The sequence below is a fragment of the Daphnia pulex genome, chromosome 11 (genome assembly GCF_021134715.1).
Source record: "Daphnia pulex isolate KAP4 chromosome 11, ASM2113471v1".
Classification (NCBI taxonomy): Eukaryota; Metazoa; Arthropoda; class Branchiopoda; order Diplostraca; family Daphniidae; genus Daphnia; species Daphnia pulex.
The window spans coordinates 1,581,064-1,593,751 of NC_060027.1; the positions used below are offsets into that span (position 1 = coordinate 1,581,064).

The following is a 12,688-nucleotide window of genomic DNA, read 5'->3' on the forward strand; positions in this document are numbered from 1 at the left end:
GTATCGATATCTAGGCTAATTAGAATATTAGTGTCGTCTGCTTTCGATGGTTACAAGTAAAAATGTGGTCGTCGTGTTAATTCTTGGCGCGAATCTTTATGGAATAGCTAAATATTACATACACCATGCTCTTTTGCAGGTAATAAAATTAAGAATACCGATTAAGTGTTTAAGAGAGCTTAAATAGAAGATAAACCTGTTCCAGATTAGTGAAATATTCATTTCTGACTAGCATTTATCACGTTAGCCCCCCTTTGTCATGTATGGCAGTTTTGTTTGCACTTTGTAACCTTTTTCTTTGTGCACATTCCAGGCCAGAGCCAGAGCCAGAGCCAGAGTCAGTCATAACCACAAGATTTGCAAGTATTTCTAGTGATGGACATGTCGTCAGCAACAATCTCAATCTCATCACTTGGGTAAAGATTTTCGTTACTTTTGGACTCTGTGATGTGCTAAATATTTTAGTGAAGCATGACTTGCACAAATGCAGTGCATTACATGCAAACCTTAAGTTGTTCTGTTAATTCAAAATTATGGTTTACTTACCATCTCATTTTCAACCTTCCCTAACTTGTAAATGTTTCTGTCAACATTTTTCGTAATCAATTTTTTATTTTTTATTAGATAAACAGCATCCCCCTTAACTGGAGGAACTACCGATGTTGACCGAGTTCTTCCCTTTTTCTTAAAATCAAATATGTCCTCGTGTATGCCCATGTGAGTGTGGGTGTATTCACGAGGACCTCCTTTTTCCTATTCCGCCTGTGGTGGATTCTGCGGATGGAATTGTGGATGCCTGGCTGTGGATTTCCCGGGCTTCAAAGTAGGAAACATTTATCTCTATTCTTACTTTTTGGACTATTTGATTGGGTTGATTCGTGACATGCGTTGACGACTATTCCTGAGCTAAGCAAATTGACTGCAACTGTTTTCTCTTGGCGTTTTTGTTGACTTAGTCAGGGTTCATTAAATAACTCAATTGTAAAATTACTGTAGATCAGGCTTGTTTTGTTTTGTACTTCTCATCTTTGTCTAATCAAATTCCAAACTATTTGAACTTGAACACTTCAAACAAAGTTCGACTAGAATTTTTTGTTGTCCAATCGGTACCTGCCACCACACCGGCATTTCCTCTTTCTTAAATCAGATACAAACTAAAGAAGATTTAGTCTGTCCCCTCAAGTATTTTGATTGCGTTGTATTGTTGAACAAAAAAAAGAACGACAAAAAAATGTGTTTATTGATCGACACTTCAAGGGAAAAAAGATGCGGTGAATCCGCCCGTATAGTTCCAGAAGAAGAGTTCCGCCACTATGTACACGACACGCACTATGGTCGTGATTGGCATATGAAATGATAGCGGACACACACCAAAAAAAACAAACAAACACGCATAGACGACGGCGGCGTATTTAAATTTGGAAAATACGCCACACCAAAAGTGGCAGTATCTTCCTGAAATATTTCCAGCCACCCCAAACTTGTAAATTTTTATTTATTTCTGATTTCACATTCAACTCTAAAATCTTATGGTGATCAACTATATCCCTTCACATTTCTATATGTACTATTTCCTGCGATAGAAAGTTACAACGTCGATGGTATGGTACTGTTCTTTTCAATTCCGAGTGAGATAACTCGTTGGAATTCCTTGGCTATTTCTCCTATCCGCTATTTTTTTTTGTGTGTTGGTTGTTGTTGCGTGTAGTGACAGTAACTGATTGCTGGCAACAACTCAGGTACCGTACACACGTCTTTCTTTCTCGTATTCATATGCGCCCATCTTTTTATTATTCTTTGAAGCTTTCAAGGCGGACGTCTTTATATGGCCTTATCAAATGCAGTTATATGTGTGTTATAGGGTCTCTGGGGCCTCTTTTTTTGGTTGGGCTGATGGGTCTAGAAGCGACTAATTAAAAACCTTTTGACCTTAAGTTGGCCTCGTGTTGGCCGGGAGGAATAGAGTCTAGTGCCAGTGATGAGTCTTATACAACAATAAAACCGTCACGATTTTATTTTTTCGGAAGGCCATATACGTTTGCGGTTGTTGCAGCAACTTTATTGGCACCTGTAGATGTACTCAACTGCGCACTGGAATGCGCTAATGATTGTTTAACTATCCAAAAACTTGACTTGTCGTTCTAGGACATTTTAAAAATACGCCGCTGATTCTTATCGAAACAACAACCGCAATAGTTGGTCAAATTTGGCAATTATCGAATTGGTCGAATGATTGGCAGGTGCTACGATGACGTGTTCGATCCGGGTGAAAAATCGTTTAATTCTTTAAAAATCAACTGCAGTCCAATTAATACAAATTAGGGGATAATTCACTAATAGAAAATGGAGCGCATTCATTTAATGCCAATAAAAGTGATTGGCCTCTGATGGGCGACAAGGGCGAGTCCTCGAATTTTATTGGTGGACCGTGGCCGAGCGTAATCTAGCGCATCGACGGACACGCAACAACCGTCAATAAAAAAATCTATTTCCGTCGCAAGTGTTTCATTACTCATTAGATAATTTCGTGTATTATTATACAATAGATTATACAATACAACTGGCAGAAAAAAAAATTGATACACGAGTAATAGCACTGGGTTGCTGTTGTTATACATGAATTGAGGCATTCAACTGTTTCGAATTAAACACGAAACACAATTTAATTGTTTTAAATTTGTTCTCGGTTCGTGATTTTTCTTATTTTTTGGGGTTGATCAAGTCGGTGGCTATAAAATTGTTGTCCGAACTTTTGGGGGGGGGGCAGTTTGGGCCAGCAAATCACACACACACACTCTACGTTGTTGTTTTTTCTCCCAGTGTCAGCTATAGGGTATACATAATAGTAGTATACACCTGTGACCTGTCGACCGAAAAAATACAAAAAAGAATTTTGTTAAAAAAAGTGAAAGGGAAACCGTCACGCATGGGAACAATTGAGGAGAGCGCATCACGTCAGGCCGTCCTTAAACAACAACAAAATGGCGTCTCTGAATCGTGTTTTTTCGATGTTGTTGTTGCGCTATTAACTGCGCTTTCTAAAGTGAACGGTTGGAATAATAACAAAAAAAGATGGGCAGCGTGTGAACGCAACTCACCTAGAATTTGCTGCGATAGGACGCCAAGAATCGTCTGTAAATATCCTCGTCGGACTCGTCGGAATGGTAATAAGTGCTGGGCGCCTTTTTGGCAATGGGTTTGGAGGCTGGTCGTCTGTAGTAAAACTCGTCCGACTCGCTGGAATCCGAGTGGTAATAGGAGACTGGGGGTTTATTGGCCACCGGTTTGGCCGGCCTGGTCGATGGTCTCCGATAATATTCGTCCGATTCATCCGATTCGATCGAGTCGAATTTCCATTTGTATTGCGTCGTTGTTGTTGGCTTTTGTTGCACTGCTGCCGGCCGTGCCCAGCCGTTGTTGCCGAACGGGTTGTATGGTTTGATGAAGGTGTTGTAGTCGGGCTTGAATGAATCGTAATCGTCGTCGTCGATGGAATTGATTGAATTGATGGATTTCTTCTCCGCTACGTTCGGAACTGTCTTGTAGCGGCTGGACAGGGCGGACGGGCGGTAGTAGTATGTGTTTTGGGCTCCCGTCTCCATCACCATGACGGCCACCGCGCAGGCGACGAGCTATAAAATACAAATCAGACATGAAACAAATAAATTGGTGAAACAAAACAGACGACAAAAATCTCAAAAGGAAAGTGAACGGAAAGGTGGAAACTTTCACTTTGTGTGCCGACTGGGAATGATTCCCTGCCCAGTCTAATGTTTTGTTTTGTTTAGTTTTGTTTTTTACCGTGAAGGAGCAGCGAAACATTCTTTTGCTAGTTGGGTTCGGTTTGAAATGCACTCTGGGAATGAAGACTGGCTGGTGGATGGCGACTCTCTTTTATAGGCTAGGCACTAGACTTCTCTTTCAGCTACAAACAAGTAACCAAAACATGAACCACCACGCAACTCTCCTTGAACAAGCGCGCTGGCGACCCCTGCAAAGTGTTGGTATACACTACAGTAGGCGGGCGGATGACTCCTCTCTCTTCTTCTTCTTTGCATTTTTGAATTCCCACCGAGATGATTTCCCAACGACCTCACCTGTCAAATTTGGCTGGTGCCACCAAAGTTATTTCTTTTTTTGTTTTTAATATTTTTCAAATTGCGCGCGCCGGTATTGCACACACCGGCGGATGAGAGCGCAATTGATTTGACGCCATCAGAAACGTTGGGTTCGTTATTAATGACCTGCCGTGCTGGGTATAACTGATGCGTGTAATGAAACGATTAGCATTTAACGGGAAGGTTAGATTGTCGATGGGCCAGCTATAGCGGACCGCACAGCTTTTTTTTCACTGGAAAGTCACCAACTGGGTGTCTGTTTCAATATCGTTCAGCCTTGCCATTTTGTTTTTTTTTAAGACTTGGCTATCATCTTTTATTTTTATCAATTGATTCAGCACTTTCCTCGCCATTGATCATATCGTGAAAGGCACGAAAAATGGGCACTGATCTGAATTTTTTCGGGAAGTTAATGCGCAATATGGAATCGCAATTGCGCAAGTCTCGAATTCAACGATGGCGTGCAGCCAATCGATTAATTGGTCATCGATTTTTAACTCTTCATCTCGCACCTTTTAAGGCTTTTTTTTAGACTATTGTGAATTGAATTTCTACCGAGAACTGGTTTTTCTCAACAATTTCACGTCTAAACACGGGGGCCCATCATTCGTCGAATTCGGACACGTTTTGAGATTAGAGGATTCACTCGCGAGATTCGTTTAAAAATGGTTGACGTGAATGGGCAGCAGGAGACGAGACGCAACATTTTCTCTTATCTCTCTTATAACTTTTGGCTTCCACACAAGCGCTGGTACATCATCCGTCTCTCTTTGCAACAGAAAGAAATGAACGTACGCAAATCAGGTTTCTCTCTCTTAGCTAGTTTGAATCATATCGCCATCATCAGAAAGCGGAAGGCACAGCAGATGGCGGTAAAAGTTTGACATACGCAGAGAAGAATGTCAAGTCTCTTATGTAATAGAAAACGTGAAATCCAACAAGTTTTTGGTTTTTTATACGATCGGCGTTTCAAGGTAATGGACAACAAAATCACGACACGACGTGAAAAAAAGTCTACAACGTTTTTAGCCAATAATAATCTGATTTTTGGAAGTGTCATACAATAACCGATTGCGAAATCTTCGTTGTTTTTTTTTGGTCAGAGAAGAGGACCCACATGATGATGCACAGCTCAAACATTTGTCCCTGAATCTATAAAAGATTGGAGGGTTTTAAGAGACGACCATCATCCCGCAATCTTTGATTGCGCAACCGAAGAATCGCGTGATTTTTCCCAGACAAATTATTTTGACATGTTTGCGTTTGAAAACGCAACTGTGTGACAGTCAGAGTAGAATTGAAAAAAAAGGAACAATGGCGGGAAATTCAAATAATAATAATAACAAGTATATAGTAATTATTATCAAAATTGTGTATTATATTTAAAATACGACCGACAGGGCAATTAAACAACAACATACGAGTTACACAGCAGTGAATGAATCGGTGGCGGGGGAGGGGGGGGACTTTCACTTCAATTAAACGTTCATAATTATTAAAAACTGGCGAAATTGTTTCGTCCTCCGCACGTCTATCAATGCGCAGATCTGAATTTAGGCTCTGCCCACGCAACCAAACGCGCTACTGGGTCGTCAGGTATATAATAGTTCAAAGACAGAGCACCTTTTTTTAAAAACCAAAAAAAAAAATCTTCTCTATCCGCACCAACAAGTTAGAAAACAAAAAAGAGAAAGGCAATTGCGCTTCGTCTATGCATATTCGCCAGGTCATTTCTTCTTCGTGAAAAACAAATGGCCGCCAACGAATAATACAAGACTCTGCGTTTTTCTCCACACTGCTGAGCGCAGTTTAAAAACATCTTTTTCTTTTTCTTTTTTGGTTCGAGTTTGATTGGGGCTTTCTAATCAAAAAATTAATAGGGTGAATAATATCTATCCGACCCCGCCTATTTTGATACATTGGCCAGGATATGATTATTATTTAGCCACACCGCTAATTACTACCAGCGTCTAAATTCACGTGATTCGACCGAATGATCTTCGACCGAATCGTCGAATCGATTGTTCCATCTGATTTGTTGATGCTGCTGGACTGGCCGGGCTGTAACCGGTGATGGCCGGCTCCAAGCGCGGTTGTTGTTGTTGTTGGTGACGGTATGCGGGTTGTTGTTGTTGATGATGGATTGTCTCTGGTAACGGGGAACGGCAGACGGGCGTCGGTAGAAACTGGACTCGATGGAATCATCTTCGATGGAGCCCCAGTTGTTGTTGTTGTTGTTGTTGCTCCTGGGGACGTGGGAATTGATCTGGTTGTTGTTGTTGGCTGTCCAGGGGTTGCTGATGGGCTTGTACTGCGTACTGGCATGGATGGAATTGCTCTGCATCGGTCTGTAGCGGTTGACGGGCATGCTGTTGCGGTAATAATAGTTGTTCTGCGCCAAGGCGCCGTTATCCATCAGCATCACAGCCGCCACCACACAAGAGAGGAGCTAATTTTAAAAATACAAAATCAAATTTTATTTCTTTTCCAGTTGTGGCGGTCTCAATCGGCTGAATCAGAAAATTTTTTTGTGATTATTAGATTTGAATTTTTTACCGCGAATGAGTAGCTCGACATGATATTTCTGGGGAAGTTCGCTTGGATTGAAATGCACAGTTGGACTGATGACTTACTCGTCGCCGTACCTCGCGTTTTATAGGAAACGCCGAAGCAAGGGGGGAGGGGAGTCGTATAGTCAACCGCTGAGACCTCGCGGTGCTCCCGCTGCACACACGACCGACATCCTTGAGAAGATTCCGCCGTGATCCGCGTGCTGGGCTTGATGAGGGGGAATTTTTTTCCTTACGTACGTATACACATTGGCGTGGGTGATGCGGTAATTTGACATGAGACTCTCCTCTCTCTTTCTTCTTCTTCTTCTTCTTCTTCATCTTCCTTCTTATTCACGCAGTTCCGTGTAAGGCCGTTTCGTGAGTGCCCCCTCCATCAGCTGCGATGGAAGCGGAACGACCTCTGCGCTACCAACGCGTGAGGGTATATTCCAACTTTTGCAATCGGGTTAGGGTCGTGATTGCAAAGATGCACCTGGGAAAAAAAACCCAAACGATGCCGGGAAAAAAGTTACACATCCGCCAGATTCTTCTTTTGTATTTGAAAAATTATATTGTTTATCTAATTTGGGTCATGTCGGGAGCAGCAGGTGTTGGCAATTTTACTTGCGCGATAGGCTGCGATGTGTGTCATTTCCACTGGGCGCTGGCCTCCACCAAACAAGTGACGATTTGTGACATTGAAACAATGAAACATCGTGATGATGTGACGAGAGTTTCCGCTGTCGTTCAAGGAAGTTCTCTCTTTCTTTTTCTCCCTTCGACTTTGGCATCACGATGACACGACACAAGATGCATGACTCGTCTGTTCATCTCCAAGGACGTCAACAAGTTCAGCTTTTGATAATCTTTCTTCTATGCTCTCTAGCTGGAATTGTTGTTTTGTTTGTAACATTTTTTGGTTTTCAATTGTCCCGCCAAAACGCAGAGCCATTGGCCAGCCAGCTGAGGCTGGTTTACCGCAACGATTATCTCAGCCTTTGTGTAGAGAGAAGGTTCTATTCTCGTGAATCACCCAAAGAATTTTTATAAGGAAAAAATTAAAAATTGGAATTTCTATCGAAAGGAATTTGATGGGCCAAGTTTTCAAGGTAGCCTTTACATAGAGAAGTAGAAATTATAATTGTACATCGACATTTTTTTTATTCTTGACGTAATAAGGTCGTCCTTATGGGATGGGACTGCCATCGACGTTCGACATTGACGTGGGAAGAATTGTAACACGAACCGTGTGAAATTTGAGCGTGGAAACGAGTTGCATTCCCACAGGGTGTTTAGTATTATATGGCGTCTATCTAGTGGCGAAACTTATTTGTTAATGACGTCGAATGATTTATAGAATCCAACCCTCAGAGCATTGTATTGTTGTACAGTGGGTATAACGCAATACCAGGTGTAATTACTCTTTCGTACGTGTGTAAAAAAGGACATCCTAGTATAAGTCTGTAATTTACTCCACCCGTTTTTGAATTTCCCGCGCGGTGGAGAAGATTATTATTATTCAGTTTTTCTTTATCGAGGTCGCTGTTGGAATATTCATGAGCGCAATGATACATGTAAATAATAAATGTGATGGCGAAATGACTGAATCTTAAATAATAATACCGAATAATACCGCCATTTAAAAGGAAGAGAAAGAGTTATTTGAGCGCACGTGACTAGACGGAGAGTCGCATACCGTGCAGCCAGTAGAGCGTGAGCCCGAAATAATTCGTCTATCCGGTACCGCCGGATGATGACATTCAAAAAATCTCGTCTGCACAAAGATGGAACCCTGTCGGTTTGCATAATGGCGGAATAAAAAAAACCCCGACAGATAAGATGGAAAGGTGAAGAATAATGGGACGACATTAACAACCCAGAAAACAAGGGCGATGAGCATTTACCAAGTCGAAAGTTCTAGCGCAAAATAAAAGAATTACATTTGATTGTTTTTCTCTTATTTTTGTTTAGGTTATGTGTAAGGTGTTATACAACTTTCTTTGAAAAATGAAGAATGTTTGCGAGCGGTTTTACTCGTTTTCTGAACCCATATTTGGGTATCGACTCTATTGTATGCTAACAGCGTATTAAAAACCTTTAATTGTATTGTACGAAACCAGTATAACTCTTTATCTTTTCCCCATATAGCCGGTTTGCATCTGTTCAATTAAAGTTGAAAGTACTGCGGGTCCTTGCGGTAGACGTTGTAATTGCTCCCGACGGGCCGTCAATTGACGATGCAACAGTCAATTTTCCTTTTGATTTGAACTCCCGCATTTCATTTAATGTACTTTTAAAAACACATTTTTGGCGCTAAAGTTGAATTTCGTATAAAAATTGGGCAACTTCGGTATAACCTCGGAATTCTCATGTCCATTTCTGGCACGTTTTGTTTGTTTGTTGGTTGGTTTTATGGACTGACGGATTGATGCTCATCGTCCAGCAGTTGCCTCATCATCACGGCGAGATATACTCCCGTCCATACATCACCAGTTGAAATCATCTAGCGCCTTTTGTTTTTCCTCGTAAAACATTTTGGAAAAACAATCGAAAATGTACGTACCTTTTCGTTATTTTTCACTCGGCGATGGCCTCGTGAATCCTGTCACGGGGTGACACCGAAAGGAAAGATTTGTTGAAGGTCTTTTGTATACCTATGGATTTTGCACTGCGCTGAATGGATGGCCGATGCTGAGATAGTAGAAACAGTTCATCACGATTTATTTCTCTTGTTTTATTTTTTACCGGTCACGTTTGAACAAGGTCACAATCAATACATTTAGTATATATTTTAAGGTATGTACCCAACAGGGTTATAACCCATAACCATCCCTCCCGCCAAAGAAATACAAATTGAAATAATGTAGAACACATAACAAAATTATGGGGCGGAAGTGAAAGGGGTTCTACTGCTACCGTCATTTTATAAGGACATTCTGAGCCAATTGAAATCTATTTCCTTATTTTAATTGCCGTCTAACCTTCGCTCTCCAATAAAAATCGTCCCCGGCGTTCGTTCGTTATATATTTCTGCTAATTTTGAGAAACAAGTGAGAAATTCAGATAAGAGTTGTTCATCATTTATGATTCGAGCCTAATTTTTCCTATATGCTAATTAAGTTTTGACGCATCGGTTGGAGGGGCTGGCGAGGCCGCCGTGTTCTCGTTTTGGCTTAGACTTATCCACCGCGTCCAGCCAAAGTCCTTTCACTTTTACGTGTACGAGCCAAGTATAGCAGAGCATAAACAACAGATGCCAGTGAAATCGGAGCTTTGGTATTCGCAAATTAATTCAAGCTAAATAACTTGTAGCCATTATAACGAAATCTAATTCAGGTTGTTTGATTAAATTAAGAAATTTAACCCACTGGGCGACAGTGATGGAGAGGACGGTCGTCCAAATTTCTCAGAAAATCGCCGTCTGTTATTTATTTGTTTTTAATACTCTAGATGCTCCCATAAAGTTCTACCTTTTCTTATACAACGATTATTCATAAAAGGTATATGAATTTAACTTTAGTAGAAATATAGGCGCTCCTTTAAATTGAGTCTCCAGCCGAGTTGGAAACGCAAGACGAAGATTCATCATTTGAATAAAGAGGCTGATCAAAATCAAACAGCGGGAATCTTAAACATCTGAACAATAATACTATAAAATAATCCTGCACAGCCCTTTTATTTTTGCATTCATTATAAAAGGTGTTGTAGCGTGTGCCAATTTTTTTTTTCCGGAGTTGTTTTGTTGTTGCTTTCATTCCTCATTGAAAGGACGAATTGTGGCCTGTGCCTAGGTCATCGCCAATCAGCAACGTGAAGAAATAAAAAATAACGAGACCAAGATCACTTGTATAGGAATTGAAACAAGGTACTATGACAACCTTGTGCGCTTTATAGTAATAGTAGTATAGCCAAAAAATAAATAATCCAAGGTTCGCCATTTCATTCCTGGTGCACACACACACACACTTCAATGCGCCAATTCGAAACAGACTGGGTATCAGATTTGTATAAATAGCCGGTCGGGTGCTGACTGAAAATTATAACCACACCGTTTTCCAAAGCGACCAGTTCACCATTAAAATGTGCCGTCTTAGTTACACATTGGTAAGATCATTTTTAAATAAACTCTATTTTAATTCTACCGTTTTTAATTAAAAGTATTGCGTCATTTTTCTTTCTTTCCAGTTGGCCGGAGCCCTGATGGTTCTGGCAATGCTATTAAATGAAAGCAGCTGTTTCACTCTTCACCGTTTCGACAACATCAACAACGAACGCCGCGATGATTCCGCCGACGCCAACCCCGCGACGGCCACCGGCTCTGGCGATGAACCGTCATCCCAACATCAATTATTCAAGCGCAGCGCTGCCGCCCTGCCGGCCCAGCAGCCTCAACTCACGGCGGCCGAGTGGCAACTCCTCTTGCAGCAGATGATCGGTCAACATAATGTCGACTCGTCCGACGAGTGGAGCCTCCGCCCAGCAGCCACCAACGTCGGAGGTGATCGTCGTCAGCAGTTGGACTGGGATGCCAGCGACGAGCTGGAACAAGACGATGACGACTCGTGGAAGAACGTCGATCTGCTCAAGAAACTGTTCGGAAATTCCTGGGAGTCGGTCAAGGATATGCAGTTTGCTCACACGTCCACCGAGGACTTGATTGAAGATTGGATTCGTAATACGCAACTTCAAACTTTGGCGTGGGGTGAAAGGCACCAGCACCCATCATCTTCTAATAGCGGCTCAGCTGCAACACTTTGATAGGATAAAACCGCGCAATATTTCGTCTTCTTTTATTGTTGTACATATATGCCTGTGTGATATCCTATTATCGTTGTTGTACAGTCTGCTATTGGGTGTAGACCGCCTGAGCACATTCTCTTTATGCAAATGCACATTCAAATCTCCCGCGCACCATTCGAAAAAAGAATACAGAAAATTCACGAATTGTTTTGCGTTTAGAATTTTTTGATCGGATCGTTTTTTGGAGAGACTTTGTTGTGTTTATATTTGCGAAAATTTGCACGTGAAAGAAGACACGAACACAACACGAAGGGTCCGGCGATTAACTTTGCCGTGTGTTAACGAATCACGTAACGATATTGCCGGCTGTTGTTGGCCATCAACTATCGGCGATGCATATCAATCAAGCGCATTTTCTCTCTGATTAAGAATGCGATTGCTCACTTGTTTAATATTCCGTTTCTCTTATTTAACCAAAATGCGCTTCCACACACGAGAATTATTTAAAAGTGGCGGGCGAAATTTTTACTTTCGTTTGAACCGACGTGACTCGGCATGAGGTTGCGCAGCGGATTTCTGAAATAACTAAAAACTTTTTATTTTTCTAATTTATCCTTAGTAATAATCAGACAATGAAAGGGATTATCTTAGGTTTTCATTCAATTGTAGAAGGGGATGTGCGCTCCGGGCTATCGGCCAAAGAGTTGTCGATGCCAACTGCTGTGTTATTGAAATTTTCTATATTCGGCGGAACACACGTGAAGCGAATCTGGCCAGTCATAACGTCAGACATTTACATTTGATCAAAAAAAAAAATACAAGACGGAAATTGAGTAGAAAGGGAGTGTCCAATGACAATCGTCAAGGTATAGCCGCACATCGATTAATCTGACACCAACAAAAAATGTATTTTCATATCCGATGCTTTTTTTTCTAGTGACTTGAACGCCGCTCCCGCATAAATTTCAATCGTCATTTTCCCGACGAGCCTTAGCCTTTGCACTTTTGCAGTGACTCGTAAGGTTAAAAATCTAAAAATAAAATACCCCCTCATTTTTTATTTCGACTTAAACGCTGGATATAGGTAACCGGGTACACAGAAGATTTTTAAGATGATTAAGTAATCAATTCAATGAACCCTGCCACCTTTAAACCGGTAGCGCTAACCTATATTTTTTAATTCAAGGTCTGTTGGGTAAATAATTATACCCTACATAACAGACAAAAATTAAATTAGCATTTGTTTTATATTTTTATTTCTATTATTTTATTAACATT

The 12,688-nt window shown here is 41.2% G+C and overlaps 3 protein-coding genes and 1 long non-coding RNA gene across 5 annotated transcripts; 2 read left to right on the top strand and 2 right to left on the bottom strand.

The window, feature by feature from the left end:
* Positions 1–74: 74 nt before the first annotated feature.
* Positions 75–852, top strand: LOC124207749. Its single transcript, XR_006880116.1, has 3 exons — positions 75–139; positions 314–416; positions 625–852. It is a non-coding gene; the product is annotated as an uncharacterized LOC124207749 (long non-coding RNA).
* A 1,660-nt stretch (positions 853–2,512) lies between these two features.
* LOC124207739 lies at positions 2,513–3,962 on the bottom strand. 2 transcript variants are annotated; one of them, XM_046605343.1, is made up of 3 exons: positions 3,802–3,962; positions 3,099–3,632; positions 2,513–2,863 (listed from the first exon to the last, which is right to left on the bottom strand). In XM_046605343.1, exons 1-2 carry the CDS (start codon positions 3,820–3,822, stop codon positions 3,099–3,101), a joined length of 555 nt encoding a protein of 184 aa, XP_046461299.1. In that variant the 5' UTR covers positions 3,823–3,962; the 3' UTR covers positions 2,513–2,863. The 2 variants fall into 2 exon arrangements, with proteins under 2 accessions (XP_046461299.1, XP_046461300.1); XM_046605344.1 differs by having other exon boundaries at positions 2,513–3,038.
* Positions 3,963–5,475: 1,513 nt separating this feature from the next.
* LOC124207742 (putative uncharacterized protein DDB_G0291608) lies at positions 5,476–6,777 on the bottom strand. Its single transcript, XM_046605345.1, has 2 exons — positions 6,675–6,777; positions 5,476–6,567 (listed from the first exon to the last, which is right to left on the bottom strand). The coding sequence occupies exons 1-2, from the start codon at positions 6,693–6,695 to the stop codon at positions 6,079–6,081; spliced, it is 510 nt and encodes a 169-aa protein (XP_046461301.1). The 5' UTR covers positions 6,696–6,777; the 3' UTR covers positions 5,476–6,078.
* Positions 6,778–10,195: 3,418 nt separating this feature from the next.
* Positions 10,196–11,616, top strand: LOC124207737. Its single transcript, XM_046605341.1, has 3 exons — positions 10,196–10,535; positions 10,600–10,774; positions 10,856–11,616. The coding sequence occupies exons 2-3, from the start codon at positions 10,751–10,753 to the stop codon at positions 11,426–11,428; spliced, it is 597 nt and encodes a 198-aa protein (XP_046461297.1). The 5' UTR covers positions 10,196–10,535; positions 10,600–10,750; the 3' UTR covers positions 11,429–11,616.
* Positions 11,617–12,688: the final 1,072 nt, after the last annotated feature.